General features: G+C 61.4%; 6 protein-coding genes across 6 annotated transcripts; 4 read left to right on the top strand and 2 right to left on the bottom strand.

Annotated features, from left to right (window-relative positions):
- Positions 1–648: 648 nt before the first annotated feature.
- ACA1_278870 (dual specificity phosphatase, catalytic domain containing protein) lies at positions 649–3,032 on the top strand (the record flags this gene model as incomplete). The annotated part of the gene is given in 2 exon segments (XM_004344609.1): positions 649–1,197; positions 1,212–3,032. 2 exon segments carry the CDS (start codon positions 649–651, stop codon positions 3,030–3,032), a joined length of 2,370 nt encoding a protein of 789 aa, XP_004344659.1.
- A 465-nt stretch (positions 3,033–3,497) lies between these two features.
- On the top strand, positions 3,498–6,809 carry ACA1_278860 (glycosylphosphatidylinositol anchor attachment 1 protein; the record flags this gene model as incomplete). Its single annotated transcript, XM_004344608.1, has 17 exons — positions 3,498–3,532; positions 3,695–3,757; positions 3,824–3,976; positions 4,043–4,137; positions 4,220–4,333; positions 4,445–4,504; positions 4,585–4,728; positions 4,810–4,926; positions 5,011–5,102; positions 5,214–5,356; positions 5,455–5,544; positions 5,617–5,770; positions 5,848–5,991; positions 6,093–6,216; positions 6,288–6,389; positions 6,485–6,756; positions 6,804–6,809. 17 exons carry the CDS (start codon positions 3,498–3,500, stop codon positions 6,807–6,809), a joined length of 1,908 nt encoding a protein of 635 aa, XP_004344658.1.
- Positions 6,810–6,933: 124 nt separating this feature from the next.
- ACA1_278850 (uncharacterized protein) lies at positions 6,934–9,710 on the bottom strand (the record flags this gene model as incomplete). The annotated part of the gene is given in 7 exon segments (XM_004344607.1): positions 6,934–7,428; positions 7,625–8,493; positions 8,616–8,778; positions 8,795–8,879; positions 9,207–9,249; positions 9,330–9,457; positions 9,556–9,710. The coding sequence occupies 7 exon segments, from the start codon at positions 9,708–9,710 to the stop codon at positions 6,934–6,936; spliced, it is 1,938 nt and encodes a 645-aa protein (XP_004344657.1).
- A 627-nt stretch (positions 9,711–10,337) lies between these two features.
- Positions 10,338–11,063, bottom strand: ACA1_278840 (Rasrelated protein Rap-1, putative; the record flags this gene model as incomplete). The annotated part of the gene is made up of 3 exons (XM_004344606.1): positions 10,338–10,708; positions 10,794–10,877; positions 10,931–11,063. The coding sequence occupies 3 exons, from the start codon at positions 11,061–11,063 to the stop codon at positions 10,338–10,340; spliced, it is 588 nt and encodes a 195-aa protein (XP_004344656.1).
- Positions 11,064–11,894: 831 nt separating this feature from the next.
- Positions 11,895–13,336, top strand: ACA1_278830 (uncharacterized protein; the record flags this gene model as incomplete). Its single annotated transcript, XM_004344605.1, has 2 exons — positions 11,895–12,852; positions 12,957–13,336. The coding sequence occupies 2 exons, from the start codon at positions 11,895–11,897 to the stop codon at positions 13,334–13,336; spliced, it is 1,338 nt and encodes a 445-aa protein (XP_004344655.1).
- Positions 13,337–13,602: 266 nt separating this feature from the next.
- Positions 13,603–17,007, top strand: ACA1_278820 (uncharacterized protein; the record flags this gene model as incomplete). Its single annotated transcript, XM_004344604.1, has 8 exons — positions 13,603–14,229; positions 14,310–14,777; positions 14,828–14,927; positions 14,996–15,046; positions 15,137–15,246; positions 15,313–15,452; positions 15,527–16,780; positions 16,884–17,007. 8 exons carry the CDS (start codon positions 13,603–13,605, stop codon positions 17,005–17,007), a joined length of 2,874 nt encoding a protein of 957 aa, XP_004344654.1.
- Positions 17,008–17,161: the final 154 nt, after the last annotated feature.

Genomic DNA, 17,161 nt, shown 5'->3' with positions numbered 1-17,161 from the left:
CATCCAATTTGTTCGAGGAAACCGCATTTCCACCATTCCATCGTGAAATTTCCCGGCCGCGAAACCTAACAACCACGATGCCTGGCAATTTCATGTCGCGAACACCAGGCAAAATGCCGGTTCGCCGCGTCAGGTTTGAATTCGTTGGTCGGAAGGTGGTCCTCGCCAACAGCAGAAAAAAAGACCGGCACGCGCTTTGGGCAACAGAAGTAGGGGGGCAAGTCAGACCGAACAAAACCACAAAGAGCGGTGGTGCGTGGATTCCGATTAACGAGTGAGGAGGGAGAGAGAAAGAGAGAGACCTCGAGAAAGGAAGCAAGTGGAAAGGTGTGCAAATTAGAGGATCCATCGACGCCGTCACCCCCTTTGAAGATAGAAGTACCTCAATGGGAAAGGCGAATTGAGGAAAACGGAAAGAGAGTGACGACCATCAAAGAACCACGAGAACAAGAGGTAAGCACGAACTATTCTGTTTGTCTGTTGTCGATCCCGTCCCGCCCACAACTCTCCTTTCTCCCTCTCTCCTCGCTAGCGCCAATGGTTTCCTTTCAGAAGTTGTAATTATACCTCGTCCTAATTCTCGCATTTTCCTCTTCAAGGCCTCGGCGAGAGACGAGGAGCTAGACGGCTGGAATATCAGCAGGAAGAATGGGCAACCGAATCGCGATCGAGAGGAGGCCTGTTCCTCTTGCCGCCGTTATGAAGGGAGATGGGATGAATGGGCACCGAACAGAAGGCAGCGATGCGAATGGCGATGAGGGAGGAGGAGGTGGCTGCAGGAAGGCGGGCTCCTACAACAGCTCGCTTCACGTCTGGAGGTTCTTCACCTCCGAGGACGATCCCCAAGCGGTGCACAACGAAGCGGTCTGTATCAACGAGTCCTTCTCCTCCTTCGACAAGAACCAGGTGTATCTGGCCCTCCACATCTACTCGGAAAACGTCGCCGCGTCGCGCCCCATCAAAATCGCGAATGGAGGCCTCAACTCCAGCGAGCCGGCGACTCTCGGCGGCGGCGGTGGCGAATCGAGCAGGGCGACGATCGAATCCCTCCTCGCCTCGTCGGTGGAGGCCTTCACGCCGCGCGGACTTGCGGCCTGCCTCGAAGAGGCTTTCATCACGTCGACCTCATCGTCGGCCGATCTGGAGGGGGGATCGTCGACATCACAAGATGACGATAATGGCGAAGCCGGCGACGCCGTTACCGGGAATAGCTCGACGGGAGCGAGGAAGGCGAGACCCAACCGCTGGCCTACAGCCTGTACGTGTGGCGCGGGAAGGACTCGACGCGTTACGCGCAGGCGCTCGCCCTCACCAAGAGCTTCGAGCTCGAGAAGGCGTTGAAGAAAGACGGCAAGAAGGCGCTGCAGCAGCTCTTCGGAGGGGAGGACAAGGTGCCGCTCTCGTCCATGTTCACCACCCACAACAACCTTCTGCTCCGCCTGCCCAACACGACGTCAACATCTACGCCGGGCGAGAGCGACGATGGAGCCCGCCGGCTCTGCACACACCGCCACGCCGACGAGGACTACGACGACGTCGACAGCGAGGACGAGGGCAACACCGACGGCGGAAGCGAGGAAGACGAAGAGAGGCCGTACTCGCGACAACACCACCTCTACCATCAACTGCTCAAGAGGCGCCGGCTCACACGGAAGAGCGCTGCCGGCGGCGAGGCCGGCGAGAACCCGTGCACGGACAGCGGATGCAACGGAAGTGTTCCGAAGCTCTCCCTTCCGCGAGTCAAGGACCTCTTCCAGGCGCCGCCACCGACCTCCCCGTCGGGACACGGCCGTGGCCGCTCCCTGTCCGCCGACTCACTCGACGCCATCATCCACACCGCCATACAGGATCTGGACTCGCCACAACCGACATCGGCCGTGGGCTCAGGTATCACCGACGGGGTGGCCCTCCTTACGGTCGACAGCCCGTCCTCCTCCTCCTCCTCCTCCTCATCTTCATCTTCTTCGTCCGGCAAGACGACCCGAACAATCACCAAGTCGACCTCGCTCACGATACCGTCGCCGTCGGTCGCGCCGCCGAGCCCGAAGAAGCTGCTCGGGAAGGGGAAGCTCAAGCTGCCGCCGATCAAGACGGAGGGGATGAGCAAGTCGGGTCCCATGCAGGCGATCCCGATCAGCGGCTTCAACCTGCAGGACCTGCAGGCCCTCCAGGAGAAGGAGCAGAGCAGCGACAGCGACACCTTCACCAAGGCCGAGGCGAACCAGCGGCAGGACAAGCTGACCAAGTACGACAGCATCTGCTCGAAGATCACCGACCAGCTCTACCTCGGGAGCCAGACTGTGTCGCAGGACAAGGCCATGCTGAAGCAGCAGGGCGTCACGCACATCCTCAACTGCGCCGGCTCGATCTGCCCCATCTACCACCCCAACGACTTCACCTACCGAACCCTCTACCTCCTGGACGGCGTGCGGGAGGACATCACGTGCATGCTCTACGACATCATCGAGTGGATGGACAATGTAATTACCTCGAACGGGAAGATCCTCGTCCACTGCCAGCAGGGCGTCTCGCGCTCGTCGGCGATGATGATCGGCTACCTCATGTGGAAGCACGGCTGGGGCTTCGAGCGGACGCACATGTACGTCAAGGAGCGGCGTGGCGTCTCCAGTCCCAACACCGGCTTCATCTGCCAGCTGCTTGAGCTCGCCAAGCGACTCAGCCTGGCGCGCGGCGGCGCCGACCGAGGGACCCGGCTCTACCAGGTGGTCACCCACACCCGACACGACCCTGACTTCGTCGTCGCCAAGCTCGCCCGTAAGGAGAACCTGGCCGAGCTCGAGGAGTCCTCCGCGCCCTCGCCCAGCTGCTACATCCTCCAGTCCCCCGAGGAGTTCTTCATCTGGGTCGGCGCCCAGTGCAACGAGCGGTTCGTCGAGGTGGCCGAGCGCACCGTGCGCCGAGTGCAGCACTTCGAGAACGCGACCAAGGTCGTCCACACCGTGGAGCAGGGCAAGGAGACCGAGGAGTTCAAGCGATGCCTCGGCCAGCTCAACCTCGACGAGCTCACCTAACCAGCCTGAGCCGCGGCGCCCATCCACTACCACCACTACCACGACCGACCACCGACCGAGAGAAGAGAGAAGAGAGACATTGAGGAGAGGAGAGGAGAGAGCGAGCGGAAGGGGAGCCTCGATCTCGGCGAGAGCGCTTGGCCTTCGGCGAAGAGCGAACGCACCGCCTGGGGTCGGCCTCATCGAGCTCGACGAACAGGGCCGGGGATGGGGGCGGGACGATGCCACCCGCCAACACACACAAACTTGTATTCCTTATTCATTTTTCCTTGTATTGCTTGAAGGTGTAAGCAGAGAGACGAAGAGAGAGAGACAGAGTGGAGAGAGCAGAAGGTGTTGTAAAGCAAAGGGAAATAGATCATTTTAGACTTAGCCTCGTCTTACTGCGTCTGTCTCTTCTTGTGGGTTCGTGCAACGCAAAAATAGTCGACAAACAAACCTAGCCGCGGTGAGTGGTGCGGCAAGATGGAGCAGCGTGGGGTCTCGAGATGGGGCAGAGCGTGCGGCATACTCACGAAACTACTATGCATTGTTATTGGGTGCACCCTCCTCGCCCTCGCTTGTTGATTCTCCATTTTCAATTGATTTTATTGTGCATTAAATCTAAAATCTTGGCGTACCGCCATTTCCTGTGCACTCACTCGCCCTTGCTGTGCGCCAAGGCTGGGTGCCTTTGGATGCGGCGTGGCGTCGTTTTGGTTCTACCCCATGAAGGTCGCCGACAGGTGCTCTCTTTCTAGCCCTCCCTGGTCGTGAGCAAGGCGTAGGGTGACTGACACCACCACGACTAGGACCTACCTCTCCGAGAACGCACTCTTGCCTACACACGCCGACACCCAGTTCGGGTCGGAGGAAGCTCGCGGCATCTACGCCTACAACACCGGCTACCAGTCCTTCCTGTCCAAGCTCGCCAAGGACAACGTACCACCCCAGGAAGCCAGCAGGTACGATCGTGCTCCCTTAGGAGGTAGCTTTCCTGCTTGGCTGATGGTCGTTCTCTCCCTGGCCAGGCGGACAGCCGTGTGGCTGGGCAAGCAGCTGACGGCCATCGGCTGCAAGGTGTACGTGCAATGCTACCGACCTCGCCTCTACCCCAGCGAGACCGGTACGCCCACACTCTCGAGCTGCAGATCGAGTATGTGGTGATGGTGGGCTGATCGTTTTGGTTCGCGTGTCGGGCGACGCAGACCGGCAAGTGGCGAGCGACGACGTGGGCTACAACGTCTACGCTGTTCTCTCCTCTCCTCGGGGCGACGGCACTGAATCGCTCGTGCTGAGTTCGCGCTACGACACCGAGCCCAGTGCGTGCTTTCCTCCTCTTTCTCTTTGGTTTCACGCACCACAGTGAGCTCAAGCTCTCTCTCGTGGGCTGCCGCCCCCTAATCCTTCCCTGCTCAACCACCGGTCACCAGGCCGCGAGCAAATCTTGACCGGCCCGCCAGTCCTCCTGGGACTTATGAAGCTCTTCGAAAGTACGTGCGCCCCACCACGCTCTGGCTACTCCTGCGGGCGAGGTATGACCTCCTTGTGGGGCGCCCTTTCCCCGTTGTAGGTCGCGCGTGGCGAGACAAGGAGTTCGTGGCCGTGTTCACCGACGGGCGACACCGGGACGAGGGCATCAAGGCGTGGCTCAACAGCTACCACTCCACCGAGCCGTTTGTCTCCTGCCTCGACCACGTCAACAGCACCACCAAGAGTACCGCCTCTCCCACTTCGTCCTGTCTCGTTGTGTCAGCGCTAACTCTGCGACGTTGGCCCCCCTCCCTCTCAACCCCAGTTGCGGACAAGTTGAGCCAATGGACGCAATTCGGATTCCAACGCGCGGGGACCATCATCGCTGCGGTCAATCTCGACATCCGTACGACTCGCCCGAGCGAGCTCACTCTCCTGGCCGGTATGTCAGTGGCGCCCCCCTCCCCCCAACATTGCATTGCAATGGGCGACACTCACACGCACACCGTGTCGACCCCATCCGCAGAGGGAACCAACGGCCAGCTGCCTAATCTGGATCTCATCAACACGGCCGTCCGCAACGCGCGCCGCTCCGCTTGCCAGATCCACATGCCCAGCGTGCGTCCATTCTCTCTCTCTCTCTCTCGCCACCCACCAGAATTTCCTCCCGCGCTTGCCGCGTTGGACTGGCGCGTAAACTTACGTAAGGGAGTTGCCTGTTGGGTGCAGGACTATGCCCACACCCTCGTGGCCAAGCTCCCGACCGCGCTCACGCAGGACGTGCCGATCGGCAGCGATCGTCTTAATCTCCTCAACTTCATCATCTCCCTTTCGATGGGTACCGGATCGGGCGACCACGCCGCCTTCACCGCGTACGCACGCCTCCCCCCCTCTCCCACCACACATCTCCTCTCTTCTCTGTCTTCGCTTGGTAAGGGCGCAGGCTGACTCAGCCTCGGCCACACACCAGACACCGCATCGACTGCATCACCCTGCAAGCGCTGGGCCAAGAGGACGCGGTCAAGAGAGAAGACGTGACCGCCGTCAACGCGCTCGGAAGGTACTATTTCCCCGAGTCAGTCAGGAGAGTGAGAGGTGGTTGATTGCCTGATCCCCCTCCCCCCCAAAACAGAACGCTGGAAGGCACGGTGCGTTCGATCAATGGATTGATTGAGCGCCTGCACCAGTCGTTCTACTTCTACCTCCTGCTCGACGTCGACATCTACGTCCCCATCGGCTACTACACCGCGTCGCTGTGGCTCCTCCTTTGCCCTCTCATCATCAAGGTACCCTGATCCGCTTTGCGTGTACACGACAAGGCGAACCCAAACGTCTGATGGTGACACTTGAAATTGGGCCGCAGTCGGTGTACCTCCTGTACTCGTTCGCGGCTGCCAAGGGTCCGTGGGCCTTCGATCTGGCGCGCTTCACCGTTATCGTCGCGGCGTGCATCATCATCTTCTACCTGCCCTTCGTTCTCCGCCACTTCATCGACCTCTACGAACATGTAAACCTCCCATCCCCCTTTCTCTTTGCGTTGCTTTGCTTTGATGAGGGTGGACCGACGGGGTGGTGTGGCGCTGACACGTTGGGGTGGGAACCGACCAGTTGCTGTTCGCCTGGTTCGGCCTCACGGCGCTGGTCATCGCGATCTGGCTCTTCGTGCTGCTGCCCGCTCTAGAAAAAGCCCTGCGACCCTACCTCCCCACCTACACCCTCGGCGCCTCCGCTAGTACCCTCATGTCTCACCCAGTCCCGGCTCCCTGGTCCCGTCTGATCGCCCCGTTGCTGCTACCACCTCAGAAGAACGAAGGGACTGGACCGCGGGCGCTGGCGTCGCGTTGAGCACCACCCTCCTCTTCCTCGCCAACTGCTCTGTGCTCAACTTCAGCTTCTGCGTGATCGGTACCTTGATTGCTGCTTGCCCACTTACCGCGCCACGCCACCACACCACACATGATTGAGTCTCAATCAATGATCTTGCTCTGTTTCTCATGTAGCGGCGATCGTGCTGAGCCCGGTCTACGCGCTCATCACACCGTCGGCGTCGCGGCTGATGAACGTGCTGCAGCTGCCGATCGTGTTGGTCTTCTCGCCGTGGGGCCTCATGTTCCTGCTGTCGCGGGTGCTCGAGGAGTCCTTCGTCGCGACCTGCCTGCGCGTGCTGGCGCACTTCATGGAATACTCGACCCTAACCTACACCTTCCTCTTCTTCCCGCTCCTCATCACCAACCTCACCTTCCTCCACCTCCTCCTCACCTCCGCCTCCCCCGTCCCGCCCCTTCCTCCTCGTCGCCCGCCACACACCCACCCAAGTAGAGCTGAAGCCAGAAGTCGCAAAGAAATAAAAAGAGAAGAAGAAAAAAATAGAGAGAAATGTACGCGTGCAGGACCAGTGGTGATGGTGACTGATGAGGAAGTGATGATATGTACAATGGGGAGGACATGGTCAGGAGATGTCGTCGTGGAGGAACTGGGAGTAGATGCCGTCCAGGAGCTCGTCGAGTACGGGCGGCGTCTGGTACTCATCGAACTGCAGTTGGCTGACATCCAGGCTGAGCTGCGACGGCAGGGCAGCCGGATGCGTGACAGATGGATGTTGTGGCTGCTGTGCTTGGTGGGTTTGGCGCTGAGGTTGGTGGGCTGTCGCGTCTGCTTCATCTTCGGCGGAGGCTGGCGATTGTGCCGCGGGGTCATCGCTGTACTGCCAGTTGTCGATGACCGAAACGCTCCAGGAGTACTCGCCGCGGTCGTCGTAGAAGGCCTGCGATCGGCTGAGGGTGTGCAGAACCCTGCCGTTGCGATCGATCATGGGGCAGGTCACCACATACACAGGGCTCACCCGCTCCGGACCCAGCCTGTCCCACTCTTGGAACCACTGCCCCAGCGTGTCGTGCAGGTACGTCGGGTACAGTCGGAACGTATTGATCTCACGCAGCTCCTCCTGTTTTCGGAAATCGCACACACAACACACGACACGACACGACACGACACGACACGACACGACACGACACGACACGACACGACACGACACGACACGACACGACACGACACGACACGACACGACACGCACGAAACACAACCCACGTCAACACCGGCGCAAACCTGAAGGACGCGTGGTGAGATGGTGAGTAAGTTACCCAGGAGTAGTGGAGGAGCTTGCGGAACTGGTCGTCGGCGGCGACGAGGAGGGGCTTGCGCTGGTTCTTGAAGAACTTGTCGTAGCCGGGCAGGGGGAAGTCGTGCTTGGGCAGGTAGGCCTCTGCCGCCGACGCCATGCGCTCGATCATCCACGGCTTGTCGAAGCTGCCCAGCAGGTTGCCCGACGGCAGGATGGCCACGAGCGTGGTTTGCGTGAGGTCGACCGACGGCTGCTGACTCACGCTGGCCGGCAGGAGCGATGTGGTGGGCGCCTGCATGCGCGGCGAGCTGGGCGTGTCGGGGGCTTGGCAGGTGTGATTCATCATCGACATGAAGCCGGCGAGGGTCGACTTGAACTGCGAGCTGAGCACGTACTTGGGGAAGTTGAGGTGGCCCGGCCGCACCGGCGGCGCCCACGAGCTCTCCGGCTCGGCGAGGAAGCTGCCCGCGGTCGTGCCAGCCGGCCCGCGGCAGGAGCTGCCGTAGGACGCGAGCGCACGCGACGAGACCGACAACGAAGCGGCGAAGGGCGCAGACGACGACGACGATGACGAAGACGGAGGCGATGACTGGGCCGAGGAGGAAGGGGAAGAGTCGGGAGGACTGCTGGTGATGGAGGAGGAGGAGGAGGAGGAGGCAAGGCGCTCCATCTGGCGCTCCATCGCCGTCTGTCGCTCTTGCATGTCGCTCATCTGGCGCCCGAGGCCGGCGCACATGCCACGCAGCTCGCGCAGCTCTCGCAGGACGTCGCGCAGCATCGCGCTCTCCTCAGAGATCTGGCCGCGGCTGCCCATGCCGCCGGCCTCCTCCTGCTGTGGCGGCCGCGGGTGTGGCAAGAGCGGTGGTTGCTGCGCCCCACTCACGCTGCCTACACAAATAAATTTGTTATATTAGGGAATAAATATTAATATTGTTAACATAATATTAAGAATTTGATTTATATGTTTAAATACTATTAATAATATTATTGTTCAACAACCAAAAGCGTACCGGCAGGGGAGAGGGGAGACTCTGCAGGGAGCTGACGCGCCATCTTGGCGGGGCGTAGAGGCCCGAGTGGGCTGGGCAGGAGAACGCCGCCGACGGGCATCGCCGCAGCAGTCGTGGTTGCAGAGGCAGCGAAGGGGATGGAGTAGGAGTAGGAGGGGGGAGGCTGCCTCGTCACGGACCGGGGTGGACGAGGGGCGGCCCCGCTTGCGAGGGCGCTGTGGGGGGTCGGTGCACCTGTGGCCCTCGCCCGCCTCCACGCAGCGGCTGCATGGCCGTCCGCGATCGCACGACACATGGCGCGCCTGACAGGTGGCGCAAGGCCGCCCGTGCAGGTGCCACATCTTATTCATGGGTTCCGTTGTGGAGAGAACAACAAAAGCAGGAGAAAAAGGGTCAAAAACAGAGAAAAAAAGAAAGCACCTGTTGGTTGATTTTATCCTTTTATTTTTATTTCTCCGACGGAGACAATCATGATCCACTCTCCCTGGTCCACCGAGCCAGCCATTCTGCAATCGTACTGGTGCCATGGGTGAGGTGAGTAGGTTTGTGAGCAAGCGCTGAAGAGGAAGGAGAAGGTGAGGGAATCGGTACTGTTCAAACTCGGCCTCCGTGGCTGCGTCGTTTACCAGCACGACTGATGAAAGAACGACAAAGGCGGCACAGGTGAGCCTCGGGGCATTCGTGGCGAGTTGGTGCGCTTCGGGGGGCGCGTACCGTCGGCGATCTCTTTACAACCGAGGAGTTGCTGGCTAGCTGGATTGGCGGAAGAGAGCTGGGCGTTCTCCGCCGCCACGAACTCCTCAAACCCGCCCATGTCGCCTTCGCGAGCCCTGGCTTTGACCCTGACAAAGGCGACGGAGCAGATGGCGCAGTGATGTCGCGTGAAACAATGTGTTCACATTCACCCAAGCACGACGGGAGACGTCAGGGGGGTACCTACCTTTCAAACCGCACGCGGGCGGGAGCGTCCAGGAACACGAGACAGAATGCGCCTTCGCAACCTCGGCGCAGCTCGTCGACTTCGGCTGGGTGGCGGATAGACGTGACAACATACTTCTTTGCTGCCTTGTCGTGTGCCATCTTGCTGCACGCCATCTTGCCCAACACGCCAGAACCGTGTGCTTCGCGCAGCTCATTCCCCACCTGGCACACAGTGCGGTGAGTGCATGTGCGGCTGTGGCTGCGAGTTTGAGGGGGTACACACAGTGCGCAGTAGCTCGATGGACGGTGCTTCGTGTCGTCTGCGCACTTCTTCCCGCAGGTGGTCGCTCAAGGAGATGTGGGTGAAGCCCTGGGAGCGCGTCAGGTAGTTTGCAAAGGTGTCTAGGTGGGGGGTCAGTGCTACTCCACTGGCCAAAAGCCCACGCGAATGGGGGGGGGGCAGTGAACCTTTACCAGACCCCATGAAGCCTGTCACGCCAACCACCAAGCGCCTTTTCATCTTCTCTGCACTCTGCGCGCTCGTGGCCAAGAATTTTGTTATTTTTCGTTTGTTATTTTTCGTTTTTATTTTTTGGGATTAACGAGTACATGAGATACGTGAGATGTGAAGAGGGGGCTAAGGTGAGTCCCCCTTGATGGTGATATGGTATAATCGTCGTCGCATCCGATAGCGGTCGCGATCGCGGGAGAGGTCGGAAGCAGTGCTTGCATTCTATCTACATTCAGAGGAGGCGCGATGACGAATATGGTGGCCAGGAGAGAGAGGACAAGGCCTCTCTCTTAGAAGAGGAGGCAGCCCTTCTTCTTGCCGCCACCGCCGCCGGCGTCCTTGCCGCCAGAACCGGTCTTGCGGTTGATCTGCCGGATGAGGTCGAAGAAGATCTGCTCGACGTTGATCTTCGTCTTGGCCGACGATTCGAGGAAGACGCAGTTGAACTTCTTGGCCAGCGAGTCGCCCTGCTCGGTCGAGATGGCGCGCTGGTCCGTCAGATCGCACTTGTTGCCGACGAGCACCATCGGTACGTCGTCCATGTCCTTCACGCGCAGAATCTGTTCCCTGAGGTCGGGCAAATCGTTGAAGGTCGAGGGGGCGATGATGGAGTACACCAACACGAAGCCCTGGCCGTTCTTCATGTACAAATCCCTCATAGCTGTGCAAGGGGGGGACTAATGAGTAAAGAAAGAACGCAAAGAGAGAAGTTGGATTGGATCAAGGGATTGTGGGGGGGGCGTTACCGGTGAACTGCTCAGTTCCTGCAGTATCGAGGATCTCGAGCATGCACTGCTGTCCATCGACTTCCACCTGCTTACGGTAGGAATCTTCGATGGTGGGATCGTACTGGTGAACGCCAATGATGATGAAAAGTGAGAACTTGGCTCAAGAAGGCAGCAAAAAGTGGAGTTGTTGTTGTACTGCTCGACGAAGATGCCCTGGACGAACTGAACGGTCAAAGCCGATTTGCCAACGCCACCGCTTCCCAGAACGACAATCTTGTACTCCAACATGTTGTTGTTGTTGTTGTTGTTGATCTAACCGATACTATCAAGTCTTCCGATCTGAAGGGGGTTTGGATGATGGGGAACACCGCAAAGAGCGAAGAAGAACGAAGGAGAACAAAAGACGATGAGAGTGATGTGATGATGCACGAAGAGCGACAACGCAAAAACTAAAGTGGCTGCGGGCCAACCAGAAGAAGCACGAGGAGGCGAAGGGGCTTCACGAAAGGAAGAGCGAAAAAAGAGAGGGTCGACCCTTACCAGGTGAGTTGGTTGGTTGTGGATGTGTGGCAACTCTCTTTCACTCCTCCGCGTTCTGCTGTATTTTTTCCTCCAAACGTGCAGGGCGAGAACAACTGGTGCCTTTGGTCTCTTGGCTGCTTCCCCGGTGCCGCTCTTGGTTTCATTGCTCAGCCACGGCGCCCATTGGCAGGCGACGAATTGAGGCCAGGCATTCGCCTAATGACAAGGGGGGCTCCGGAGACTCACACGGCCACGTCGTCCGCCTTCTTAACGTGCGGTTACCAAGGCAGAAGTCGACAGCAACTGGACCGAAACTTCTGTGCAAGTCCATGCAGCCAATCAGAGGCTTTAATGCGCCTCCCGATTGGCGGATTAGGATGCTAGATCTGCCGTTTTGCTTCCGACAAGAAGACAGAAAGAAAGAGACAGAATTCAAAGATGGAAGCAACAACGCGCGGCCGACACGTCCCAGCGGGGGTGCAAGGGTCGGGGGACTACGCAGGGGCCGTGGCTCCACGCGCCCCCCATACCACCCAGCGGGCCTTCGTTTCGAGCGGGGTGGGCTTCCCGCCCCAACTGCCCTCTCTTCGTCTCGCCATGTCGGACGCGAGCGGCGCTTCTTCAGCGTTTTCTTCAATTATGACCTCGTCCTCCGCTATCCCCGGTTCCCTATCAGCTTCTTCATCTTCACCTTCACCTTCGTCATCTTCATCTTTGTCTTCGTCCCACCCGTCGGCCATCTTTCCGTTGGGGTGGCCCTCCCTCAACACCGGCGGTCTCGGCGGCGTGCCCCTCCTCCAGACCACCCAGCTCCCCGCTTCGGCTGCGGCTGCGGCTACAGGCGCGCCCCTCGCCGCCTGGGGGTCGACCCCACCAACGCAACCCGCCGGCCAGGTCCTGGCCCAGCCGCAGGGCCTCGGCGGCCAGCGCAGCGGAGGACTACCGTACCCGTACCCGTACCACCAGCAGCAGCGGGTGCTGCAGGTGGTGGCGCGGCTGCCGGGCCTCGGGTCGGTGTCGGTGTGCGTCGAGGCCGGGAGCAAGGTGCAGGACCTGATCATGTGCATCGAGACGCAGGTGTGGGGCGCGTGCGGCGTGCCGGTCGAGGTGCGCAAGCTGAGCGACTCGCTCGGCATCGACCTGCCGCCCTCGTACGAGGTGGGCAAGCTCCTCGACTCCAGCGACGACAGCGACCGCGACGCCGACCAACACTACGTCGTCCACGCCCACTTCCGGCGCCTCGACACCCACCCGCTGCCCTCGCCCATCTTCTCTTCTTCCTCTTCTTCCTCTTCATCAGCGGCCTCTGCCACTTGTTCTTCTTCTCCTCGCACCCGCGGCGCGGCCAGCTCGGCTCCGATCTCTATTCCCAACAATGTCACCGCCTCTTCTTCGTCGTCGTCGTCGTTGTCGTCTTCGTCGGCGACGTCCTGTTCGCCGACGTCGACGTCGCCTCGCCAGCGCGTGGCGCAGCTGGCCTTCGTGGAATCGCCGCCCACCAAGATCCTCCAGAACAAGGAGTTCTGTTTCACCGTCGCCTTCACCCTCCCCTCAGGTTCACCCGCCGCCTTTTTCGCTCTCTTTCGTTCTTTCTTCGCTTTCGCTCTTCGTTCTTTGTGCGATAGCGTTTTTGCTGACGCCGGTGGTGGTGGTGAACAGACACGCCAGAGGAGGCGGAGCAGGCGTGGCGAGGCCCGGACGCGGGGAAGTTGCTGAAGGTGGCCGTGGCGTGCGAGGCCGGCGAAGCGGTGCCGGAGCAGAACTTCACGGTGCGGACGATGGTGATGATGGAGGGCAACAGCAAGGACATGATCGGCGTGTTCGGGCGGCTGCGGGTCAACTCCTACTACGGGCGCAAGCGGTACCTGATCCGCGTGTTCTGCGCCGACGCCGTCGGCTGGCGGAGCAACACGCTCACCTCCGACCCCGTCACCGTCCTCTCCAAGAAGTGCAAGCACCGCACCAAGCGCGCCAAGGACGCCACCGACGAGGGCGACGCCGAGGACGCCGACGACGACCAACCCTCCGCCGCCACCTAATTCACGGCCGCTGGCGCGGCATTTGTGTCCTCCCAAATGTAATCGATAAACAACCCGCCACATGGTTCTACTTGGCACAACAACACAGGCGATAGGTTGCTAGCACAAGCCTGTGAACCGTGAATCTCAGTTACCGAAAATGAGGGGCACCCAGCGACAAGGTCATGCTACTGAGTAGCTTGTCCTTTCCAGCGACCCCCAGACAGACCACTTACCAGCAGCAGCAGGACACAGGCCTCACTCACACATCCACAAGTGAAGCGGTGATGGCTTCGTGCGAAGGAAAGAACGAAGAAGAGCGGAAAGCGAAGAAGAGCGGCAGCTTACGGCTGAGGAAACCCAAGGACCGCCCCAAGCTGATGGACCTCCAGCCTGCGCCACCCACCACCTCAGCTTCGGAGGGAGCCGTCGAGGTGCTCCAGCCGGGCAGAGGACGTGCCGACTCAGCAGCCGCCACCACTACCACCACGACCCCACCAGCCGGCGAAGAGGGTACTGCGACGGATTCGGCGACCAAGAAGCGGCACCAGCGCTCGCGGTCGGTCGGGAAGGGAGGCCTCATGAACCTCATCGGCCTCAAGAAGAAGACGACGCAGAAGAACAGGCAAGGTACCGGCGCCACGACGCAGGCTGACGGGTGTGGTCGTCACGGCAACCACGCTGCACCTCTGGTGGATGCCGAAGAGGGCGAGCAATCGAAGAAGACCGTGAGCGCCGTAGTTACCAGCACCGCGGACAAGAGCGCCCAAGGGCCACGCGCTGATGATGACGTGGACGGCGAAGGCGATGACCAGAGTGCGCCCGAGACCGACTCGTCGTCGGCGGCCGACGAGCAGCCCCAGCCCACGGCCGCAGATACGGAGGAAGACGACGCCGATTCCTCGGAATTGGCGGTGGCCTCATATCGGTGTCGTGGCACTCGTCGAGCGGCGCCATTCGCCGCAAGCTGCCGCGCTCCTCGTCGTCCCTGCAGGAGCAGGCCGAAGCCGACGACCCCCGGCCGTCGTCTGCTGAAGATGCGCCGCCGGGGCGCCCGGCCGCCTCCAGGCCAGTCTCGGACTACGGGGCGTCTTCGTCGAAGCAGATCAACCGGAGGAACCTGTCCGGACAGGTGAAGTTGTTCCCTCCGCTGCCGTCCACGCCCGACCCGGCCACCACGAAGCAGGCCGAGGCCGGCTCACCAGCGCCGACGGTGTCGGTACTGGCCCGTGCGGCTGATGCACCGGCGCCAGCTGGGCCGCCGGTGCCGGCTCTGCGGTCGCACTTGTCGGCGGTATCGGTGATGCATCAGACGCGGCTCTCAGCCCGCAAGCGGATGACGATGGACCCCGGCGCGCTCAAGGCCCTCTACGCGCAGGACCCCGCCTTCCAGCGCCGCCTCTCCAGCACCACCACCAGTGTCAGCGCACAGGTGAGCGACCAGACCACCAACACTGGGTTGGTGGGTTGGTGCTGATCAGTTGGTGGGTGGGCTCTGCAATGATGGTCCAGGTCCAGGCACCGGTTGTTGAGGGGCCGGAGGTGCTGCTCGCGCTGCAGACCTTGGCCGAGCAGGGGATCGAAGAAGACGATATCTGGAACGGCAAGCCCGGTACTCACCCGCACACACACACGCACTGCAAAATTCAACCTGACCGTTGTCGCTCACCCACCTCGCAGAGGTGTTCCCCTTGCTGGAGCCCTTCAAGAACGAACTCAAGAAGGCCGTCGGTAAGTAGCGCTGATGCCCTTTTACTGCGGGTTCTGTCTCTTTGCGGCCGATGACGTTCCACTTTGGGTTTGGACGCGGGTTGTGTGCAGGGGTGGGCTGCAAGAGCAGCGCGGTCAACTTCCTCCTGCCGGACATTTCGTTCTTCGGCGAACTCAAGGCCAAGACCTTCAAAGTCAACAACCTCCAGCCCATCGCGCACGTACGCTGCACACACACTATCATCATCTCTCATCTCTCGCATCGCTGCGCCAGCACTCACCCTCAGGCATCGCTGGATTCTCTTCTGCAGCTGCTGCACGCCATCACGGCGAAGCTGGGCGGCAAGTCCATGACCCTCCGCCGCTCGTCCTTCGCGCTGAGCACCCTCGCTGGCCATCAACTCGACCCTCGCGAAGTCCTCGCCAGGTAACTAACTACTCCTTCTGCACCCCTAACCCTGATCGCCAAGCTGACGTTCGTGGTGGTGGGTGGTGGGGCAGCTACGGCTTGGGTTCGATCCTGCAGATGTGGGAGCTGAGGATTGTGGTGCTGAAGCGGGGCATATCGGGCGTGCACGCGGCAGTGGACAAGAAGCCCCTGCCCAACCCGCAGCAGCTGATCTTCGAGCAGGTCAAGGGCCTCCAGAGCCAGACCGCCGACCTGGGCCAGCGCGTGGGCCACGCCGAGGCCGAGCAGCGGCAGATCGAGGCCCGTATGGAGGAGCTCGCGCGGGAGATCGAAAAGAACGATCGCGAACGAGAAGAGGCCCGTGCGGCTGACGAGGCCGAGAGCCAGCAGCGGCTCAGGCGCGAGTGGCGGCTCGACGTTGAGGGCGGCATCGAGCGGCTCCGGGGCGAGCTAGCGCAGCGCGTCGAGCAGCGCGAGGCGAGGCTTCTCTCCGAGGCCAAGGAGCTGCGCGACGAGCTCGAGCAGGAGCGCGGCCAGGCCCGGGAGAAGGAGGACCGCCTCACGTCGGCCCTGGCTGCGCTTGCGGGCGAGGTCGAGGCGATGCGTGCCCGCGAGGCCCAGGAGCGCCAGCGTGTGGAGTGCCTGGTTGCGGTCTTGCGCGAGGAGATGGAGGAGCGCGAGCGCGAGCGCACCCAACGGGAGCAGGCCCTGCGGGAGGAGATCGAGCGCGCGCAGGCGCTGATGAAGGGCGGGGACGAGGCCAAGCAGGCGCAGAGCGAGCTCGACGTGGCGAAGGTGGTGGCCGGCCTCCAGGCCGAGAACGACCGGCAGCGCAAGGAGCTGGTCAGGCGGGTGCACGGCGACTGGGAGCGGGAGAAGCAGGCGCTCGTGGCTCACCTGCAGGCCGAGTGGGAGCGGGAGACCAGGGCCACGGTCCAGCGGCTGCGCGAGGACTGGGAGCTGGAGCGGGCCAAGGAGCACGAGGCCCTCGCGAGGCGGGCGCGCGAGGAGCGCGAGGAGAAGCAGCGTGAGCTGGCGGAGCGCGAGAGGCGCGAGGAGCGGAGCCTGGTGCAGCAGGAGAGCGGGAAGGCCCTGCGCGAGGTACTCGAGACGGTGGCCAAGCTCCAGAGCCACCTCGAGGCCTCGGAGAAGAAGGTCGAGCGGCAGGCCAAGGCCCTCGAGATCCTCGACAAGCGCGTCAAGGCCGCCGCCGTAGCTCCTCCTTCCGCGTCGTCTTCTTCGGCCGTGACCCCGCCGCCTCCGCCGCCGCCCACCGTAGTCACACCCGCCGCAGCCCTGTCCATCATCGCCAAGCCCGCTGCCTCCAAGCGACCCGCACTCAAGCGGTATCCCCTCCGTCCTGGCCCGGGGTGTGTGGTTGGGCTGTGCGTGCGTGTGCTGACGTGCGTGCGTGCGTACTGTTGGTCGGGGGCGCCACCGTGATTGCAGGGAGGACCAGAGCTGTGCCAACCTGCTGCTGGCGGGCCTGCAGAAGCGGTTCTCGGCGATCCAGCAGAGCCAGGCCGAAGAGCTCGAGGAGGCGGACGACGCCTCGTGGCAGTACACCCCCTGAACGAACAGCGACCAAGCAGGCAAGATCCTCGGGAGCCGATTCGTGGTGTATTGTAGTATATAAAATAATAGTAGTGGTGGTGCCGTAGAATGATAGGACAGTGTTTGTTTGTTTGTTGTTTGTTGTGCGGCGCGAAGCGAACCTTGCTCTCTCT

Source organism: Acanthamoeba castellanii, assembly GCF_000313135.1.
Source record: "Acanthamoeba castellanii str. Neff unplaced genomic scaffold scf7180000084776, whole genome shotgun sequence".
NCBI lineage: Eukaryota > Discosea > Longamoebia > Acanthamoebidae > Acanthamoeba > Acanthamoeba castellanii.
This window is presented reverse-complemented; position numbering and strand designations above follow the sequence as displayed.